The 23,078-nt window shown below is 49.4% G+C and overlaps 1 protein-coding gene across 15 annotated transcripts in view; it reads left to right on the top strand.

The window, feature by feature from the left end:
• The window catches only part of LOC123137229 (protein phosphatase 2C and cyclic nucleotide-binding/kinase domain-containing protein), a 37,079-nt gene that overhangs the window by 4,109 nt on the left and 9,892 nt on the right, over positions 1-23,078 (top strand). For 14 of the 15 annotated variants that reach the window (XR_006467919.1, XR_006467921.1, XR_006467920.1 and 11 more), the window contains 2 exons: positions 68-130; positions 5,605-5,687. Coding sequence is in view for 9 of the 15 variants with exons in the window: in XM_044556873.1 (XP_044412808.1) it covers positions 68-130; positions 5,605-5,687 (146 nt within the window). In the remaining 6 variants the exon portion in view is untranslated. Of the gene's footprint in view, positions 1-67; positions 131-5,604; positions 8,703-23,078 lie in introns of those variants that run through there. The other variant, XM_044556882.1, reaches the window with a different exon arrangement.

Raw genomic sequence — 23,078 nt, 5'->3', positions numbered from 1 at the left:
CATTACGTCTTTTAATGACATTTTGAGGCTGCTTAGAAGTATACAATAAGAAGATTGTATAATGCAGGGTGGTGAAGGCGACTGCTTTTATGTAGTTGGGAGTGGTGAGTTTGAAGTTCTGGCCATGCAGGTAATGGTTTTGAAGCTTATATATTATGTTGGCTTCTGACGGTTTGCTTAAAGCGGGGCGAAAGCCTTTTATGTATATCATGTTAAAAATGCAAATCAAATAGAGAATATAATCAAGAATAGAGAAACCCAAAATCAGGAGGAAAAAAATAACTGCACACAAACGTGCTGATCAGATATGAGGAGAGCCTTGGCTCAGTGGTTGGGCATGCGGTTGTGCGGCCTAACGACCCGAGTTCAGTTCCTAGAATTGGAGGTGATGCATAGGGGTTTTCCACCATTTATTGAGGATCAAGCTTGGTCTGTGGTGAAACCAGCGGCGGAGACAGGCCCCAGGCAGCCTGCTGCCTGGGGCTTGAGGCTGATTCCCTTCGTATACTGTAGAGAACAGTGTGGCTATACTGCTACAGTACTCGAAGGCTGCCTGGGGCGGCCGGGGGCAGGCCGGTTCCTGGCGCCGCCACTGGGTGGAACCATCCATCAAGAATTATCTTGACACTTGTTAAGGAATAGGAAAGGATTGGTCGAATTGTTTTTTATTGCTTCAGCCTTATGGGCATGTATATATATACTAGCAAACATGCCTGTGCGTTGCACGGGAGAGAGAAAAAAATACACGCTAGCCAAATAAGTATGACTCAATACCCTGACATATAAGCGTCATCTATTTTAACACAGTAACTCGTCATGTTGCCACTTATCTTTCTTTCCACCCTCGCTGATAATGGACCGATGCCCGCGTGATCGCAATATATTCGACATGGTAAATCCCAAGGCAATGAGCTTGCCACTGCACGACACACTTTAAAATTTTTAAAAACAAATCTCATTGATCACAAACTCGCATTTTTTGAGTTTTTTTAATATTTTCTAAAAGTTCATGGACATTTTTTTCCAGATTCACGAATTTGTTTTGAATACACGATTATTTATTCAAAATCATGAACATGGTTTTATTTCCCAACATTTTTTTCCAAATTGTATTTTTTAATAATTTGTGAAGAGTTATGACCACTAATATTTTTTGAAACTGCGAAAATTTTATGATTTCCCACACATTTTTGAATTCACAACATTTTATAATTTCTCGAAATGTTTTTCAAAATTCGTAACTTTTGAAATTTAGAAATCTCGAACTAATTTAAAGAAGGAAAAACAAAAAAATAAATGAGAAAAGAAAAGAAAAGACAAAAGACGAAATGAAAAAAAAACAGGGGCGTCACGCCCCACGGGCCGGACCATGAACGCGCATTGGGGAGGAGGTGCGTGACAAAAAAGAGATGGAAAATCAGCAGATCTTGGGGATCGAACCCTGGCCTACACAGGGGAAGCGCAGGCTCCAACCACTGCACTGCTCGCATGTTTGTAATATATGGGGTATCTTCCCTGTAAAACAACTTAGCACATCGGAGACTTTCGAAAAAACGAATCGTTTTTTTGACTTACGAGTAGCATTGGTGGGTAATTTTTGTCAACTTATAGGGTAAACTATATGACGTACGACCAAAAACAATAGCCCCTTTATTATTAGGGGTCGATAGGAGTACAATGACCAAATTGGAGTACAAGACAAGGTAGGGACGCTATCCTATCTTTCCTAATAATCATAATACTCAACATCCCCCGCAGTCACAACGGTAGTGATGCAGACGGTGAGACTGGAGAAGAATCCGAAGGTAAGCCGACGGACATCCCCCCACAGTCATAACAGACAATGCATCGCGGAAGTTGTGGCTTGAGTCGAAATCGATGAGGTTGCTCAAGCAAGGCGGTAGCCCTGTGTGCCGATGTCGAGGTAGCCGAGAGCGTAGGGTGGTGAAAGATCGAGGATGTCGCCTAGAGGGGGGGTGAATAGGCGCTTTAAAATAATTACGGTTTAGGCTTGAACTAATGCGGAATAAACCTAGCGGTTAATTTGTCAAGCATAAAACCTACAACAACTAGGCTCACCTATGTCCACCAACAACTTATGCTAAGCAAGATAGACAATTAAGTGATAGCAAGATATATAACAAGGAACAATATGGCTATCACAAAGTAAAGTGCATAAGTAAAGGGCTCGGGTAAGAGATAACCGAGGCATGCGGAGACGACGATGTATCCCGAAGTTCACACCCTTGCGGATGCTAATCTCCGTTTGGAATGGTGTGGAGGCACAATGCTCCCCAAGAAGCCACTAGGGCCACCGTAATCTCCTCACGCCCTCGCACAACGCAAGATGCCGTGATTCCACTAAGGGACCCTTGAGGGCGGTCACCGAACCAGTACAGATGGCAACCCTTGGGGGCGGTGACCTAACCCGTACACTTTGGCAACCCTTGGGGGCGGTCACCGGTACCCGTCAAATTTCTCGGGGCGATCTCCACAACCTAATTGGAGACCCCGATGCTTGCCCGGAGCTTTAGACCACAATGATTGAGCTCCGAACACCACCAACCGTCTAGGACGCCCAAGCACCCAAGAGGAACAAGCTCTAGGGTACCAAGCACCCAAGAGCAATAAGCTTCTCAACTTGTAACTTCCACGTATCATCGTGGAGATCTCAAACCGATGCAACTAATGCAATGGCAAGGGCACACGGTGTGCCCAAGTCCCTCACTCCCAAATCCCACCAAAGCAACGAAAGCTATGAAGGAAAAAGAGAGGAAGAACAAGGAGAACACCAAGAACTCCAAGATCTAGATCCAAGGGGTTCCCATCACATAAAGGAGAAAGTGATCGGGGAAATGTGGACCTAGATCTCCTCTCTCTTTTCCCCCCAAAACTAGCAAGAATCCATGGAGAGATTGAGAGATAGCAAGCTCGAAGAAGGTCAACAATGGGGGAAGAACACAAGCTAAAGAGATAGGCCTCAATGGGGAAGAAGACCCCCTTTTATAGGTGGGGAGAAATCCAACCGCTATCCCCATTCTTAGCGCGCAGTAGGCGGTACTACCGCTCTAGGGAGTGGTACTACCGCTGGCCGCAGCGGTACTGCCACTCGGCCTGGCGGTACTACCGATGGGACCTCACACAGCGCCTAAGGGAGAAGGAACAGAGATGAGGGCCATTGAGCGGCACTAGTAGCGGTAGTAGGGGCGGTACTACTGCTCCTACTGTCGCTGCTACTGCCGCTGAACCCGACACGAGTCACGCAGGTTTCGGGTCGTGGCGGTACTAGCGCGGAACCGGAGCCGTACTACCGCCTGTGGTCATGGGTGGTACTACCGCTGTGAAACAACGGTACTACTGCTTATGGCTTTCAGCGGTACTGCCGCTCCGGGGCCACGGTACTGCCGCTGGCGCCTCCCTTATGCCACTTCCAAGCAAAACAGATGCTCCAAGAAAACCAGAACTCGCACAACTTCTGCAAATGAGCTCCGAATTGAGCAAACTCAAGCTTGTTGGATAGAGGACGACGAGTAGCATCCAACATCGACTTGGTTATAATAAGAAGAGGCAGGGGAGGTATGCCTAAGATATAGAAGAGTGAAACCTCCAACAGAGAAGAACCGACATAACCTCCAACATCGAAAACATCATAGAAGGTGCATGTGAACTTCGTTTTCGATGAACTCGAGATTGTCATCAAGATGACCATAAGCTCTAAGACTCACAAAGAGAACCGGCAAAAACCCCAACATCGGAAACATCATAGAAGATGCATGTGAAGTCTGTTTTCAATGAACTCGAGCTTGTCATGAAAATGACCATAAGCTCCAAATCTCACAAGGAGAAGAACCAAACAAGAACCAATAAAGATGATGCAAGGATGCAATGGTTTGAGTTCTCTACGAATGATACGATCAAACTACTCATCGAGAGCCCCCCTTGATAGTACGGCAATCGATCCTATAACCCGGTCTCCCAACTACCATCATGAGACCGGTAAAATAGAAAATCTATTAGGGGCAAACCTTTGCCTTGCACGTAGTCCACTTGAGCTAGATGATGACGATCTTGACTCCCTCAAGTTGGACCACCTTTCTTGATTGCGTTGGCTCGATGAAGACTAGTTGATTGCCCCCCCCCCCCCCATACTCCACTATGGGTGAGCCACTCTTTGGCACATCTTCACAAGTCCATTGACACCACAATGGACGGCAAGCTTCAAGCACTTGATCTCTTCGTGATGCTCCACTTGAACTTGCACACCGCAATCTTGATGACGATCACAACTTGATGTCATCCTCTCCATGGGTTGTATGATATCTTCCTCTTGACGCAAGCCCATGGAAACATACCTAACTTCACATAGAACTCTCACGGAGACCATGGGTTAGTACACAAAGCGTAATGGAGAATGCTTACCATACCATGGGATCACTTGTATCCTCTCGGTACATCTTCTACGCTTTGTGTGTTGATCAACTTGAATCACTCTCAGTACTTAGTCTTGAGCAATCTTGAATCTTTCCAACTCTCTTCATTTGGATGATGTCTTGAAAGTAAACATGAATGATCACACAATCTTCTTCTTCAAGACATGCTTGCAATAAGCTCAACACTCACATCACATGACCAATCTTTGGATAATTCCTTAATAGCACCTTGGTCAACTCATAAACTCCTTGAAACCAACACATCGAGGTTATATAAACAGTTGTAAGACACCCGTTTGGAATTAAGCAATAAGACATAATCTATTGCCCGCCTCCCTGAGGAGCCGGAACCCTAACCTAGCCGCCTCCTCTCCCATCGCCGCTGCCTCTCCTCCCGCGCGAGATGGCGTCAGCACGCCGGCCGCCGTGGTCACACCCTCGCCCACCTCCCTCCTTCCCCTACAATCTCCGGCCAAGACCCGGTAGGGCCCTAGCTCCTATCACAAAGTAACAAGTACTGGCCGAACAGAAAATTAATCCCAAGTATTAATATGCACAATAGGCCACTGAATACAGTCAAAAGTGAGGGATCATGCTATGCAAAAGAAAAAGAAAGACTATCTAACATGTGCTGAATGAAAGATCTACTTCTTATCTTTTGCTTAACTATCTAATACTTTCTCCGATCCAAAATAAGTGTCGCAGTTTTGAACTGTGGTTAGTTCAAAACTACGACAATTATTATGGATCGGAGGGAGTAACTTATCTTAGTTCAGGCATAAAGAGGAAAAACACTACGTTCCTTTTTATGCCAATTCATCAAGCTCCCAACTGCACTGCCGGAAATTTGAATCCACGTGATGTATTGCTATTTTTTATGTGGTTGTTTTCTTAGCCTCATGTGAAAACCATGGTCCGCCACTGGGTGCTACCTTGTTGGTGGCCATGTATGAAGCGATGAAAAGTAGCAGTGGAAGCAAGTTGTCACTGTGATTGGTATTACAGAGCTACCTAGTGGTCATTGCACAAACCTTTTCCGTATATGCTGCTTATATCCAGATTTGAGTTTAACCATGTAGTTTGAGAAATTAAATCAGTTCATAAATTATTTATTTTATTTTAATATCTATGCTATGATTATCGAAGGCTAAGCTGATGAAAGATATATAAACAGGAAGAAGATGGGAAGGAAGTAACCAAGGTCTTGCATCGGTATACTGCTGACAAACTATCTTCCTTTGGAGAGCTAGCACTGATGTGAGTCAGTTTTACTCGGTGTTTTATTATACTGTTTCAGTATGTTTATAAGCGAAGTTTCTGTAGAAAATACTTGGGTGAACACCTGTCACCCCTAGTGTTACCATTCAACACGCATACGTGTGAGAGGTGGTGAATAATGGTCAGCTCTCAGTGTCACATTGATTTTATCAGTCAGTACATAATTAAGCTTTTCTTCTCTGCACCTAAATATGGAGCTTAGAGCCGTACTCAACCATTGGCCCTTGTAATCAGTCACTCGATCATTTCGAAGGACATACAACACTAAGTGCCAAATCTGAAAGCTAATGCATTACTCTCTTTTGTCAATAAAGGGCACTTTTATTGACTCAAAATGTAGCATCAAGTGGATACAAAGCATGATGAGCAACGCACACGGTCAATACCAACAGTCCGACAAAATGAAAATTAAAAACCGACATACTGCAACAGAAGAGTCATAGGATCGACACTATTGAGAGCCTTGGCGACTAGGTCGCAGTGGATCACATCCAACCACGGGTTGGATGAGACCGATCTGGAGATATGGTTGGATGAGACCGATCTGGAGATAGCGCTCGCGTCGCCTCCAGGGGGGCGGCTCGGGCGCCCTAGCCGCCGTCGCCTCCAGGCCCTCCCTCCCCCCTGCTTCCCCGCCGCTGCCGGAGGAGGCCGGCGAGCGAAGCTCGCCCGACGGACGGCGGACAGCGGACGGCGGGCCTTCCTCCTCTCCTCGCGAGGGGATCCTCTGGCCGAAACGTGATGGCGAACCTGGTTGCCCGGCGTGGAGGCGGAGTAGGCGCGATGGGGCGGCGGCCCGATCGGATTCCGGCGGCGGTTGTGCCTCCACGGCTGCGGGGGCAGCGTGGGGCCGGCCATGGCGGCTGGCGGCGGCGGATCTGGGGGCCCACCCTAGATCGGTTCCCCTTCAGATGGCGAGTCTCGCAACCTCTAGGCATCGTGGAGGTGCCGCCGGCGGCGTGTGCTCAGGCTGGTGATGATGGCGGCCGTGCTCGGGAGTTGGATTCCTTCGAACAGATCTGGGTGAAAACTTGCTTTCGGCTTCTGCCAAGGCCGGCGGTGGCGGCGCTATCTGCATCGTTCCCTTTTTGAAGGCATCGCCGTCGAGAAGTTCAAGGCCACTCTCTGCTACCTCCGGGGGAAACCCTAGATCAGATGATCGAATGACGGCGGCGCTCTGGTGTCATTCCCCCTTGGGGGCGTCATTCTTGGAGGTACACACGTGTTCGAGGGACCAGAGGACAGATTCTTTGGTGGAGCGGTGCGTCATCTCACTCATTGATGCGCTGTGGTGACTCGGCGTCCGATGCGCGGAGATGGACTCGCGCAGGAGGGTGACGCGGTCTGGCGTCGTGGTGGCGTCGACGACAGCTAGACCGGGCAAGGTAGATGCAGCAGTACAGCTCTGAAGATGGATTGGTGGGAGGTGGCTGCGGCGGCCTCATACCCGGCAGGCGTCCTGGTTGAGGAGTGCGCCGGACCAATGGGTGACCCATACCCGACAGGCGTCCTGGATGGGACCTCGGGTCTTAAATGTTAGGTTTGGTTGTGAGGTCTGTTTGGTATTAGGCCCAGACTATTAGCATCCTTTCATCATTTGGATAGGAGTAACGACAGATGTTGCATAGACGGTGGCTTTAGTCTTACGGTTGTATTACTTTGTAAGGTCTTGTGTGAATAATTAATAAAGTGGCTGCATGCATCGTCCAGATGCAGAGGCTGGGGTCTTCCTCCTTTTTAAAAAAAAAATTCCTATGTCGAATGAGGTGGTGGACTGATCCGGAGACTATGCTGCCACCCATGTTGGGTAAAAACCTCCATGGCCACCTGCTCCAACCGCATACACACCATCTTGAACAGCGGTTGGCACTCCGTTCGGTGTAGCGTAGACCACCTACGAAGCTAGTGCATACAACGGAGAATAACCTGTGAAGGAGAACAATTTTTGCCATTAAAAACCAAATCATTTGTACATAGCCAACCGATCATAACAAGGCATACGCTTTCATCCTTATTAGCGTTTTGAACCTATTTGGAATACTGTCCAACCAATGGCCATAAATATTGGCAACACTTGTTGGCGATACAAATTAAACGCTACTTGGATGACTAACCATGTAAAACGTGCAAACTTGCACTGAAAAAGGAGGTGATTGATTGTCTAACCGTGAGTACAAAAAACTACAGTTCTTACTTCCTTGCCGATTTGTAACACCCTACATACCCACTGGACCGCATTGGATTTATGTGCTGCTTGTACATGGGCTTGGCCCAGCGGATCAAGCCTTGGAGCGAGCAAGAACTATAAAGGACACAGGAGTGCAGCGAGGGGAGGTATCGAACAGGGTTCAAATAAAAGAAACAAATAATAGGAAAAGAAAAAGGAAACGGAAAAAGAAAAAAGAAAAAAAGGGAAGAAAAAAAGAATCAGAAAAAAAGGAAAAGAAGCCAGTTCAAGAACCTTCTAGAAGGATCCCAGAACCGAGAAAACCGGCTAGGAATCTTCTGGAAGGTTCCCAAAACCGGAACTGGCAGCTATATGTGCATTTGTAGATGGGCCGGCCCAATCAATTCGCGCACCTATGCGTTTGGTCGACACTTTGACGCAGAGAGCTTCAAATAGGGAATTCCATCGAACAGAACAGAACAGAATTGCTTCTTCCTCGGCTCGCTCCTCCTCCCTCGTGGCCTGACTAGTCTCTCTCTCCCCATGTATACTCTCTTGCTCTTCTATCCTTGATCTACCAGGTAACTGAGACTAATCAGCTCTTTGATGCCTATGGGGTGCATGATATGTGTGTCTCGTATAAATCCTTGCACATGGAGGTGTTTGTGGAGTTCCAATCATGGCTGGTGGCGAGCCAAGCTAAGGATGCACTGCATGGACGATGCATCTATAATGGGTGTTCCCTTTTGGACATCCAGCATGCCCCACCGTCCATCAGCGTCATCACACTGCCCAACTCAAAGTCGGTCGTTGTTGATTTTGATTGTGTGGAGATGGCACCACCTACCTCGGTACAAGTTGCAGTACAAGGAGCATCGCCACCCATGCCAAGCTCCAATGCCGAGGTTGTCAAGCCTATGATGTTGTCGACTCCTGCAAAAAGTGAGGTGCAGTCAACACTCACTTCGCTTGCCCCTCTCATGATATCCATGGAGCCTTCCCTGGAGAACCCGCTTCAGCGGTGCACCGCCCTTGAGTTCAACATGCTGACAGCCACCACCTGTTCGACGCATTATCCCGGCCAAGGCATCGACAATGCCGACATGTTCCATAGCATGGGGGGTCTGTCTGCGGCCATAACTAGTCCTTTGGAGCCTGTGTCGATTCTACGACTGCAGTTGTCCGCCGCTCTTGAGCTTGACAAGCAGATGCTCCACAAGTGCTTGACAGAATGCTTCGATGAAGACATCAGCAGGACAATGCCTATGTTCTCGCTGGTGCCGGTAGGTGATGATATAGAGGACGTCGACATGTACGTGCTGCTCGAAGAAGGGTTGCATCATGAGTGGCAACCATGGCCTCCACAATTGCAAGTGTGGATAAGCCACACTATACACATATGCAGGCCACAACCATGACCGTCGTTTGCATGCAGTCGACAGGAAAGTGTACATATGACATTGGCTTGCCTATCACGACAAACACCATACTTGGAGTTGTTATTTGGAACTCTGCCTCTGAGGAGATGTCTCTATACCGACAGTGGTCATTTCTTGTGCCAATGGTGGAGTCCGGCCAGCAGCAAGGAACAATGTCCGTCTCATGGTATTGATCTGGGTGTAATATCAGTCTGCAGTGTAAAACCAGGATATTGGGGCAACTGCTCGACACCCTTGGGGGTGCGGCTATCTCATTATATATAAGTACCAAAGGGTACCACTACAAGTACAAGACGTATACACAAATCTACGTATACATATACAGTCTAACACCCTCCCTCAATCTTAACTGTGGCCTGAAGTACAAACTAAGTTAAGATTGCGCCTGCAGCCTACAAACTGTGGTTGTGGAAGAGGCTTCGTGAAGATGTCAGCAAGTTAATCCTTTGATGATATGAACTTGATGCTAAGCAGTTTCTGTGCAACACGCTCTCGAACAAAGTGATAATCAACCTCAATATGTTTTGTCCGAGCATGAAACACTGGATTAGATGACAAGTATGTAGCACCAATGTTACCACACCAAAGCACTGGAGAATGAACCGAAGGGACTCGCAACTCTCTCAGCAAGGACTGAACGCAAATGATCTCAGCTGTCGCATCAGCAACTGCTTTGTACTCGGCTTCCGTGCTGCCGCGAGACACCGTAGCCTGCTTGCGAGCATTCCAGGCAATCAAGTTGGGGCCAAGAAACACTGCATACCCCCCCCGTGGATCGCCGGTCATCAGGGCTACCAACCCAGTCTGCATCTGAGAAGGCTGAGATCTCATAAGACGGCGCACGCTGGAGGAGCAAACCATGTGATGCAGTGAGACATATATAACGCAGAATGCGCTTCACAGCTGACCAATGGGATGTTGTGGGCGCATGAAGAAACTGACAGACACGATTGACTGCATAAGAGACATCTGGTCTGGTGATAGTAAGATACTGCAGGCCTCCAACAAGACTGTGGTACTCAGTGGCATCATCAGGGGAGAGAGGGTCTCCATCAAAAGCAGACAACCGATCAGTGGCAGACATAGGAGTAGTGACAGGTTTACACTACAGCATACCAGCACGACGCAACAAATCCAGAGCGTACTTCTTCTGAGTAAGAGTGACTCCAGCAGAAGACCGTGAAACCTCCAGACCAAGGAAGTGTTGGGGAACGTTGCAGAAAATTAAAATTTTTCCTACGGTTTCACCAAGATCCATCTATGAGTTCATCTAAGCAACGAGTCAAGGGAGAGAGTTTGCATCTACATACCACTTGTAGATCACGAGCGGAAGCTTGCCAAGGGGATGGTGATGATGGAGTCGTACTCGAACGTGATTCGGATCACCGATGTCCAAGTGCTGAACGGACAGCACCTCCGTGTTCAACACACGTACGGGACGGGAGACGTCTCCTCCGTCTTGATCCAGCAAGGAGGAAGGAGAGGTTGAGGAAGGCAGCTCCAACGGCAGCACGACGGCGTGGTGTAGTTGGTGCAGCAGTACTCCGACAGAGCTTCGCCGAGCACGTACGGAGGAGGAGAGGTGTTGGGGAGGGGAGGGGCTGCGCCTTGAGTTGTGGTGTGTTACAGCCCTCCCCTCACCCCTCTATATATAGGGGAAAGGGCAAGGGGGGCCGGCCCTCTAGGGAAAACCCTAGGGGGGCGGGGGCCAAGGGGTGGGGGGCTTGCCCCCCAAGCAAGGGGGGTGCGCCCCCTTTAGGGTTTCCCCCCCAACCCTAGGCGCATGGGCCCAAGGGGGGGCGCGCCAAGCCCACTAGGGGCTGGCTGCTATCCCTACGCAGCCCAAGTGGCCCCCCGGGAGGGGTGGTCCCTCTCGGTGGACCCCCGGAACCTTTCCGGTGGTCCCGGTACAATACCGGTATGACCCCGAAACTTTTCGGTGCCCGTTTAACAACTTCCCATATATAAAACTTTACCTCCGGACCATTCCGGAACTCCTCGTGACGTCCGAGATCTCATCCGGGACTCCGAACAACATTCGGTAATCACATACTTGTCTTCCTGATAACCCTAGCGTCACCGAACCTTAAGTGTGTAGACCCTACGGGTTCGGGAGACATGCAGACATGACCGAGACTCTCCGGTCAATAACCAACAGCGGGATCTGGATACCCATGTTGGCTCCCACATGCTCCTCGATGAAGTCATCGGATGAACCACGATGTCGAGGATTCGATCAAACCCCGTATACAATTCCCTTTGTCAATCGGTACGTTACTTGCCCGAGACTCGATCGTCGGTATCCCAATACCTTGTTCAGTCTCGTTACCGGCAAGTCACTTTACTCGTACCGTAATGCATGATCCCGTGGCCAACACCTTGGTCACCTTGAGCTCATTATGATGATGCATTACCGAGTGGGCCCAGAGATACCTCTCCGTCATACGGAGTGACAAATCCCAGTCTCGATCCGTGTCAACCCAATAGACACTTTCGGAGATACCTGTAGTGCACCTTTATAGTCACCCAGTTACGTTGTGACGTTTGATACACCCAAAGCATTCCTACGGTATCCAGGAGTTACACGATCTCATGGTCGAAGGAAGAGATACTTGACATTGGAAAAGTTCTAGCAAACGAACTAACCGACCTTTGTGCTATGCTTAGGATTGGGTCTTGTCCATCACATCATTCTCCTAATGATGTGATCCCGTTATCAACGACATCCAATGTCCATAGCCAGGAAACCATGACTATCTGTTGATCACAACGAGCTAGTCAACTAGAGGCTTACTAGGGACATATTGTGGTCTATGTATTCACACGTGTATTACGATTTCCGGATAATACAGTTATAGCATGAATAAAAGACTATTATCATGAACAAAGAAATATAATAATAACACTTTTATTATTGCCTCTAGGGCATATTTCCAACAGGAAGAAGTGCAGAGCACCGAGATCCTTGACAGCAAAATCACCACTCAACGCAGCCACAAGACGATCTGCCGCAACATCTGAGGAACTGATGAGAATAATATCATCAACATAGACCAGTAAATACATCGTAACCTTAGGGCGTTGAAGAAGAAACAGTGATGTGTCAGCAGTAGAGAGAATGAACCCAAGTGCTCGCAAAACCGAACCAAGACGTGCATGCCAGGCACGGGGAGCCTGCTTAAGCCCATAGAGCGCCTTAAAAAGACGACGGAGATGATTAGGACGTGCAGGATCCACAAACCCTGGTGGCTGACGCATATAAACCTCCTCCTCCAGAACTCCATGCAAAAAAGCGTTCTGCACATCAAGCTGACGGAGAAATCATCCTCGAGTAACAGCAAGGGATAGTAGCAGACGAATGGTAGTGGGCTTGATAACTGGACTGAACGTGTCTTCATAGTCAAGACCATACCTCTATTTGAAGCCCTTAGCCACTAGCCTTGCCTTGTAACGCTCGATGGAGCCATCAGCATGCCGTTTAACTTTAAACACCCACTTAAAGTCAATGATATTGACCCCAGATACTGGAGGAACAAGCTGCCAGGTGTCATTCTTCAGCAACGCTTGAAACTCCTGTTCCATCGCGGCACGCCAGTGGGGAATGCCTAGTGCAGCCTGAAAATGGCGAGGCTCAGCAGTGGGATCCTCAGCAGCATGAGCCATGCACGCGGCGAGCCACGCGACAGTCCCATCGGTCCGGATCTTAGGCTGAAAAACACCTGCCTGACTGCGCGTGCGATGTCAAGGAGCAGCAGGTTGTGGTGGCGACGCAGGGCTTGATGCAGGCGACGAAAGAAGCGACCCCGAGTCGCCAAGGCTCACGCCAGAGCCACTGGGCGTCGGAGAGGCGGGCGGTGTGACGCCCAACACGGCCACGTCGCCCAGGCCCACGCCGGAGCCACTGGGTGCTGAAGGAGCGGGCGAGCCTGGGGTGGCCGGCCCATCGGGAGCCGAAGCCGGCCCATGCGAGCCTGGCGTGGCCGGCCAGGAGCGACCTCCTGCGAGGCCGGCTCGGGCGACTCCCACGAGGCGGGCGAGGGCGACGCTCGCGCGGCGGCGTCGGGTGATGCCCGCGAGGCAGCTGCGGGCGCAGTTCTCGCGGGTTGCCGAGTACCGCCCGGTATGCATGCCCCATGCATGCGATCGTCCTCTGGACGCGCCGGTGCCTGTTCCTCAAGAAGCTCGAGACGAGCGCCACGGCCAACACCTGCAGCATGGTTAGGGAGCAACACAGGAGCATATGCAACATCCACAAATTGATCAGGCACAGGTGTGGTAGAAGAAGCGTCCGGCATAAGAGTGATAGAGGTATTCGGAAGTGCACGAAAGGGAAACACATTCTCATCAAAAACAACGTCACGAGAAATGTAAACGCGATTGGTGGGAACATGTAGGCATTTGTACCCTTTGTGAAGGGAACTATACCCAAGAAAGACGCACTTTTTCGACCGAAACTCTAGCTTATGTTTATTATATGGACGCAAATGAGGCCAACAGGCACACCCGAAGACTTTGAGAAAGGTGTAGTCTGGGATTTCATTGAGCAAGAGTTCAAGTGGAGTTTTCATATTCAGTAGTCGTGAAGGCAGCCTATTGATCAAAAAACAGGCAGTGGAGAAAGCATCACTCCAGAACCTAAAAGGTACGGAGGCATGAGCTAATAAGGTGATGCCAGTTTCTACAAGGTGACGATGCTTACGTTCGGCAGTCCCATTCTGCTGATGCGTATGGGGGCAAGACACACGGTGTGCAATCCCAAGCTTGTTAAAGAATGAGTTGAGGTTGTGATATTCACCCCCCAGTCGTGTGCAATCCCAAGCTTGTTAAAGAATGAGTTGAGGTTGTGATATTCACCCCCCAGTCGCTTTGGACATGAATAATTTTTTGGCGAAGGAGACGCTCAATATGTGCTTGAAACTGGATAAACACATCAAACACATCAGATTTTTTCTTAATAAGATAGAGCCAGGTAAACCGACTGTAAGCATCAATGAAACTGACATAATAATTGTGGCCACTAATAGACGTTTGGGCATGACCCCATACATCGGAAAAAATAAGCTCAAGAGGATGTTTCACAACACGACTAGACTCTGAAAACGGGAGTTGGTGACTCTTGCCCTGCTGACAGGCATCACAAATAGTTTCAGTAGTTTTATTTGACACAACTGGTAGCTCATGACGACGCAACACATGACGGACTATGGGAGCGGCAGGATGACCAAGTCGCGCGTGCCAATGTGTAGGCGAGACACGAACACCACTGAACGCCTGAGGAGAAAACTGCATGGGCGGTGCGGTTGGCGCGTCAAGTGCATACAAGCCACGACGAAGACGACCGCTAAGCAAAACGGCCCTCGTGTCCCGATCCTTGATAAAGAAACGAAGAGGGTGAAATTCAGCAAGGACATTATTGTCACGAGTAAGTTGTGGAACAGACAACAAACTACGCGAAGCAGTGGGAATACGAAGGATGTTAGACAGATGCAGTTTTCGTGAATTGTGTGCAAGAAGGGATGCCTGACCAATATGGGAGATGCGCATACCTGCTCCGTTGGCGGTGTGCACCTGATCATGACCGCGATATGGCTCCTGGACTGAAAGCTTGCTCATGTCGTTGGTGAGGTGGTTGGTAGCTCCCGTGTCCATGTACCACGAGGGATCAATCGAGTAGGATGGAGTACGCCCGTGCTCATGACCCACCACCGCAGCGGCCGCCTGTTTTTCATTCCCCTTGCCATTGTTGCCGAGGCCAAGGAAATCTTGCTTGTAGCGGCGATGACAGCGAAAAGCTACTACGTGGCGCTTAATCCCACACAGTTGGCATGCCTGCTGAGCACCACAACTGGGGCAGCAAGCCACCGGCCGTGATCCGCCTGTGATGGACGGCGCGGCGCCCCGTGAGGGCTGAGATGGAACCGCCGGCTTGGCAGGGAGCGACGGCTTCTGCGATTTGCCACGGGTTGCGGCGTTAGCAGAGGCAAAACTCGGAGTAGATCGGCGCGCTTTGATGCGCTGTTCGCGACCAAGGAGCCGCGCATACAGTTCCCACGGCGGGAGAGGCGCCTCGCGCCCATGGACGTTCTCAATGAGATTGTCATAGTCATCATCGAGGCCATTGAGCACATGAGTGGTGAAGTCCTCATCTCCAAGGGGCTGGCCAATGGAGGCCAGCGTGTCTGCAAGACCTGACATCTTGTTGAAGTACTCCGTGATGGTGAGGCCACCAAGCTTGGTCTCCCCCAACTCAGTGCGGATAGAGTGAGCACGCGCCTGAGACTGAAAGGCAAAACTGCTGTGAAGTGCAGACCAAGCCTCCCGAGATGTCGCGGCGAAGATGACAAGTGACGACACGCTCGGAGTTAGCGAGGACTGAATGGCCGAAAGTATCGCCTGGTCTTGAGCCACCCACACATGATGAGCCGGGTGATACGGCGGCGGGCACGGGATGAAGCCATCAACATAGCCCTCCAAGTAGCGACTCCGTAGGAGAGGTAGCACCTGCGTCCGCCAGGATAGGTAGTTGTCCGGTGTAAGCTTCACCGGAAGGAGATGCGAGAAGTAGAACGGCGATGGCGCCGGAGCATAACCCGCAGGGGGACCCATGTTCTGCACATCATGGGGAGCAAGGGCCAAGGACGCCTCGTAGCCATGACCAGCAGGGGCATCGACCGGACCAGGCGGGGCCACTGAAGACACGGCGGGCGCGGCACCGTAGGCCGCGCCATAGGGCGACGCCATCTGTGATGACGGAGGCGTCGGCCAGGCGGAAGGCATCGGTGGCGCGGCGCCGTAGGTTGGTGCAGGGGCGCCGTACCACGGAGCGTAGGGCTGGGTCGCGCCATAGTAGGGCGGAGGGGCTCCGTAGGGTTGGGGGGGAGCCACCCCGTAGGCGGACGGTGCAGAGCCGCGAAGAGGTGGCGGCGCGAAGGCGAAGGTCGAGGACGAGGCGCCGCCAACAGCGATCGGCGGCTGGGAAGGCCCGGCCCGCCCTGCTCCTGCCCGCCCTGCCCGCCTTGCAGATGGCCTTCGGCGGGCAGCGGGCGGCTGCCGCCAGGCTGTGGCGAGCGGGGGGGAGGGGGGGGGGGGACACGAGGAAGGGCGACGAGGGGGCGACCGGCGCGCCAGCAGGGGAGGAAGCCGAGGCGGCGGCGGAGTTAGCGGAGGCCATCGGGCGAGGCGGCGGTAGCGATCGGCGGCGCAAGGGGTGCAGCGGAAGACGGGAAACCCTAGTCTGATACCATGTAAAACCAGGATATTGGAACAACTGCTCGACACCCTTGGGGGGTGAGTCTACGTATACATATACAGTCTAACATGCAGCTCTATCCTAGGCATCCTAAGACTTGCTATCAAGCTGAAGGCTGGAAGATGCACATGCAAAAGCTTAATTAAGTTTACTCACATGCCATCAGGTCCACTAGTGCTTAACCATAGGTATGTGAAGTATTTAATTGCAAACATTTTGCTGGAACCATAAAAGCCTATTACATGAACCTGCTGCTTGTCCTAAATGTTTGGGAGGATGCCAAGATTAGAGTTCTTTCAATTGAACTTTACGTGCAATGGGAGCCTGGTATTATGAAGATTCTTTATATGCATGCAATTGTGGGGCAGCGGCTACGGTCAGTTTTTTGGTCTCAAACTTTGTGCAAATATATTGACGGATAACTGCTCATTGGATGTTATAATTCTCTGTCAAGCTTCTGTAAAGCTTATCATTTTCTGCATACCAAGGATGCGCGATATGTCTGAATCCTTGTTATTTCAGCCATTGTTGGAGTAATGCAAGCAGAGAAAGTTGCTAAAACACGACACAGAAAATACAGAGGAGAATTTGGCATCCTTGAGTTTTGCTTGTACAGATTGGCCACAAGAAATTGGGATCCTGGTACTTTGAGGTTTGCTTGTACAGATTGGAATTGTTGTTGTCTGACACTAGAGCGCAGACTTTTGATTTATGCCTTAATGCAGCAACCAAGTCAGTTACCGAAAAAGGCTTTCGCCCCGCTTTATAAATAAAGCAACCACCAAGCACAAAGCACCAAGGTCACAACAAAACACAACACACACGCACACAAAGCCAACGCGGCGCGGTCCAACACACACACACAGACCAACAGACCCAAAGTCCAGCTGTGGGCACAGCACAACAAGCCCAACACAGGCACACGACGAAATAACACATAAACGGCAGGGCGGTGACGATGGCGAGAAGACGACGATCTAATCTGGTTCCGGTGGTGGTGGGGGAAGTGGTGGAGCCATCCGGCGAGCCATCGCGCGAAGCTGGGAGATGATGGAGGTGATGGCGTCTCTCTCCCTGGGGCGGCTAAGCGGCCGCCAAAGCTGCAAGTAACCAGACCATTTGAACAAAACGTCAGTAGCACGACGAAGAGGAATGCGCTGAATCACAAGTTTATTCCTAACAATCCACAGCGTCCAGGCAAGCACCCCAATGGCCAGCCATTGCTTATTCCAGTCTGATAAAAGGTACTAAAGGATGTCAACTGGATTTGTTGCTGTTGAACAGTGGGAAACATGATTTAGGTCCTACTAGCAGTTTCACTGTTCAAGCTCTTCCGTCTGTATTCGTTATGGCAAAGTGGGAGCAGTGTTGGTCAGAATACTGTGTATGCATCAGGAAATTCGAGAATCCAATACCTCAGCCAATGGGAATATGGCAGTATGAACAGTGCCCAGGATTAGCTATTATGTGGCGTCGAATGATCTGATGTTGAACTGTACAAGTTGGAGACCACAGATGAAAGTACATACAAGTGTTGTCCTTCGTCTGGGAACAAATGCAGATGGATTAACTGAAACTAGTTGTAGAATTTCAAGGTTGAAAAGATCCCTACATGATACTGAATCAGAGCTAGCTTTTGCCCGTGTCATTTGGCACTATCAGATTGATCAGTGGGTTTCATTCATTCAGGAGGGAATGGTCCCATGAATCAACAAGAAGATGGCTCGCAGCACTGCTTCCACATCCAATCCAGATTATTTAAGTCCTGTATTCCTCAACCGTGCAACATGTGCACGCTTGATGGATTGCCATGGGAACCCGAAGGCGTTCATGGAAGTGGAATCCGAGCCATTGCTTGGGGGCAAGCAATGTTTTGCGGGGGCGGTAGTGTAACACCCTACATACCCACTGGACTGCATTGGATTTATGGGCTGCTTGTACATGGGCTTGGCCCAGCGGATCAAGCCTTGGAGCAAGAACTATAAAGGACACAGGAGTGCAGCGAGGGGAGGTATCAAACAGAACAGAACAGAATTGCTTCTTCTTCCTCGGCTCGCTCCTCCTCCCTCGTGGCCTGACGAGTCTCTCCCCATGTATCCTCTGTTGCTCTTCTATCCTTGATCTATGTTCCTCCCATCCTCAGTTCTCTTTTTTGGATTATATTCCCTCAATGAACCTAGGTTTGGTGAATTCGATCATACACCGGGAACACTTGTATCAATCGATTTGAGTTGTTCGATGTTGATTTGTTACACCTTGATCCAGGGTCGTGACACAATTGGGGCGGGCGAGGTTGTCTTTGGTTAGTAGAACTCACTTCCGAAGATACCACATGAAGATTTTAACTTTTAGCAGAATCTTTGACTTTCAAATTTTCGTGTTATTATCCACTGGAGCCTCTGAATGTGTGAGCGCACAATACATATATTCAACTATGAAGGACCCAGATGTAGTGAGATTCCAGCGAAATACATCTTGTCCTTGTGTCAGGTTATTCAAATCCAATCTGGATAGAAGATTTTGCCATGACAAAAGACGGGAGCCAATCAAATCCTGCCTGAAAGAAATATTTGTCAGGTATGAACTGAGAGCACATGCGCAATAGCATGTTTTTTTTCACGAGCAATGCGGCACAAAGCTGTATATTGTTCTCGGAGGTTGGATTGCCTAGCCATTTGTCCTCCCAGAAACGAATCTCCGACCAATCTTTTATCGCGAAGGATCCAAAGTGAAAGAGATGTTTCTTTGCCACCAGTAGTCCAGCCCAAAAGTGCAAGTCGCCAGGTTTCCAATAGCCTGAGACACGGCTTTTTGGCCTAGATACTTATTGCGCAGCACAGTGTGACATACACCATCCTCAGAAACTAGCCTGAAAACCCATTTACTAAGTACGGCATCATTCTTGATCTGCAGGTTATGAATGTCAAGGCCATCTTGGTCTTTTGGCCTACAAACCACGCTCCATTTGGCCAGTCTGTACATTTGCAACCAAGCCAAGTGCTCTACCGTGCGCTGAAGATACAAAAAAAATCGCTATAAAGCATGTGGTCCATGTTATCTCTCTTAGAACAATGTTGAAATGCAAAATATTAACCTGAAAACTCTTAAAAAAATACAGTTAGCATGTGCACGGATACTAAAATGTTGAGCTATGCCTTTGCTTGCAAATTACACACAAAGTATTTTTTCATATCCGAAATGTACCATGCCATGGAGCAGTCCTATTTCCCACTGCTGGTGCCACACGTGTAAGGGAGCAAATGGGCCGGGTATGGGCAGGCCCATTTAGCACATCTTTTTTATTTTGTTTTTGTCAAAAAACTCTTTTCCCAAAAAGCAGATGTTTATTATAGAATTTAGCAACAAGGTAGTTTACAATTCATGTTTAGTTAAGAAGTAAATAAAATATTTTCATGACTAATGATAGCACAAGAAAAAAAATGTTCGGTTAGCTATTAAAATTTGATCTTCTGCATTTTTTCTCGAGAAAACACAACACTTGTGTCTCGATGCGTTGATAGAAAGAATATATTTACTAGACTAATTAGGACAAATAACCAACCACTCAAGGCTCTTATAGAACGATGTGTGGATGGAACGGCGGACAACGGGCATCCCCTAGGGTGTCGCGTGCCGCCTTAGGCCGCATAGTCGAAAAAGAGGCCGGTCTAGTTGACACAGATGTCGAGGTAGAGGTGCACGGAGGGTTGACGGGCAATGCAAACTGATCTTAGAGCAGAAAACCAAGAAAGAAACGCCGATCAAATGACCGACGAGAGAGAAAACCCCTGATAAATGGAGAAGGACTTTCTAGGGCAGCCAATCAGCACAATCGGCGGACGAACCCTAGCTACGGGTTGCGCAGCCCCGGTGGTGATCATGGAGATCGACCTCCCGGGGGCGGCGACGCAGAAGTTGTGGTGGAGCTATGTCAGGAACTTGCGGCGATACCATGCAAGAGGATTCGAGGGGTGATGGAATCGCTTGTTGTACTGCAGAGCCTCGAGGGCTAGTATATACTGTTAAGCTTCATGCACTAGCCAAGGCAACCAAAAGTCCGAACTGACGGAAAGGGCTAGTGCGATCCACATATACTGTAACACCCCCTCTCACGTGTGACGGGGAAGACAAGTCAACACGTGCAACCGAGAGAGAGCGACGGCGTGCGAAACTCACGTATGACTCAAGAGGCCTATACGTGGACACAAAGGGGGGCATCAACAATTTTTTAGATAAATTGCGAAAGCTAAGACTTGAACTCAAGACCTTAGCTCCGATACCATGTTAAACTTCATGCACTAGCCAACGCAACCAAAAGTCTGAACTGATGGAAAGGGTTAGACAATCCACATATACTATAACACCCCCTCTCACGTGTGACAGGGAAGTCAACACGTGAATAGACTCAGAGGTATGGCTCAAGAGGCCTATACATGGACATAGAGGGGGCAACAGCGGACAAACATGCAGACGTCCACAAGTGTTGGGGGAAGGTGGCTGCGCTTTGGCCATGTCCAGAGCTCCAGATCGATCGGGTCTGCTGGATCGACAGCTTTCTTCACAGCACAGGGGTGACCCATCCGGAGAAGGCAGCTAGTGGCCCGAGCGAAGCGGCGACCTGGAGCAGAACGGCAACGGCGACAGCCTCTATCTGGACGGACCGGCTGGAAGAGCCACGATCCGGATGTCGTCCGTGCATTGACCAAGGGAAGCAGCACGCCAGTGTAAGAAGCGTCGGCGACATGTAAGATTGGATCTGGAGGGCGAGTTGCGGCGCCCGAAAAAAATAACCTAGCTCTGATACCATGTTAAGCTTCATGCATTAGCCTACGCAACCAAAAGTCCGAACTTATGGAAAAGGCTAGTGCAGTGCACATATACTGTAACATATACAGAGTACAAGACTTGGAGGGCAAAAAGCCTCTCTTAGAGATAAGGTAGGATTGTAAAACAGAAATTACAAACAATCTTAACAAATCCTAACCTACCATAAACTATAAATAAAGACAACTGGACGAAGACACTGCAGATCGCTTACCTCTCACCACCATGAGGGGCATCCCTGTCGACCAAGGCGATCTTGCACCTGACCCACCACCAATTAGACACGATCTGACATGGTCTGCCCTAGCAGGTCCGAAAGGGCGTGCAAGACATAACAGCATGCACACCAACCAGGGGTCATACTTCCAAGAACAACACGCCCAGGAGGAAGCGACATCGAGGTCGCCATCGTCTGATCTAAGTTTTCACCCTGAGGACTAGAGCACAAGGAATGACCCACGAGGGTGCCGCCCTTGTGGTCAGCGACAAAGGTTGTGCAACCTTTTTCAGCGCAACAACCACTGCTCACGCACTTGTGCAACAAAGCAAAGACACAACAACAAAATCATATCGCCATCTACTATTGCGCTAGCCCAAAAACTTGTTTGACCCACCACCCTGGTGATGGGTGGGGAGCCCGGAAACCTGGTTAGCCCACCACCCTGCGAACGGTGAACATATTTGGAATTTTGTTCCAACATACGATTAGAAATGTAAATGTCTTTCAAATAAATATTCACGTGTTTAAAAATTTCCTTTTTTAAAGAAGTTAAAAGGTTTACTTATGCCACACACATATACAATTAACTTGCGTGTATTCCCTTTATTCTAAAAATGTGTACTGTTTGAACAAACTATATCTCCTGCTGAAAAAACACATATTCCTTGAATATGTTTACAAATACAATGTCCAAAATAAATTTTTAGATAAACATAAAACTACAAAAATAAATGAACCTAAAAACTGAAAGAGGAATAATGAATAACTTTAGAAGTAAAGTTTTTTTTTTCAAAAAGGAGAGTTTACCCCTGGCCTCTGCATCATCCCATGCACACAGCCATACTTATTAAGGTTAAAGTGTCAAACGTCCAGTACGACGTACATACAGTAACAAGCAAAAGAGCACAATGCTCGAAACAACCAGGCACTAACAAGATACAATGACTCAATCGCATATCCTATCATTCTGTCGGTTGCACCCAAAGTCCATGAACCCACTGTCCTCCATGCGAAGAAGGGTAGACCACGCGCAAAAGTTGGTGGCTCTGTAGATGGCTTGGCTGGGGCGCCGCCCGGGGTGTTGGCCGGGGTGGTGCTCCCTAGCATGCTCCACTGCGAAGCTGCTGGTGAGCCTCGTGCCTGGCATGGAAGCGGTGGGGTGGGGCTGCCTCTCATCTGGTGGCGTCGTGCTGTTGGCTTTCTGGTGGTTGCATGTCCGACGGTTCCGACGCTTGAAGCTCGCTGTTGAAACTAAGGATCGACAAACAATCAGAAAAACATGAGGAGACGAATTTTTCGGGCGACGAACACCCGCGGAGACGGATGCCCGCCCCGGCAACGAAAGCCAGGGCCTTTTTTCCCTCTGTATTCACTTGGCTCAAACCGAATAAGACACAATGCATCGGCTTATATAGCCCAGCACATACAGGGCCGGCCGCCACACTCGGCCACGCACGCACGTAGCACCCAC

Source organism: Triticum aestivum, chromosome 6B, assembly GCF_018294505.1.
Source record: "Triticum aestivum cultivar Chinese Spring chromosome 6B, IWGSC CS RefSeq v2.1, whole genome shotgun sequence".
Classification (NCBI taxonomy): Eukaryota; Viridiplantae; Streptophyta; class Magnoliopsida; order Poales; family Poaceae; genus Triticum; species Triticum aestivum.
The sequence above is the reverse complement of the archived record's forward strand: the minus strand, read 5'-3'. Positions and strand labels throughout refer to the sequence as shown.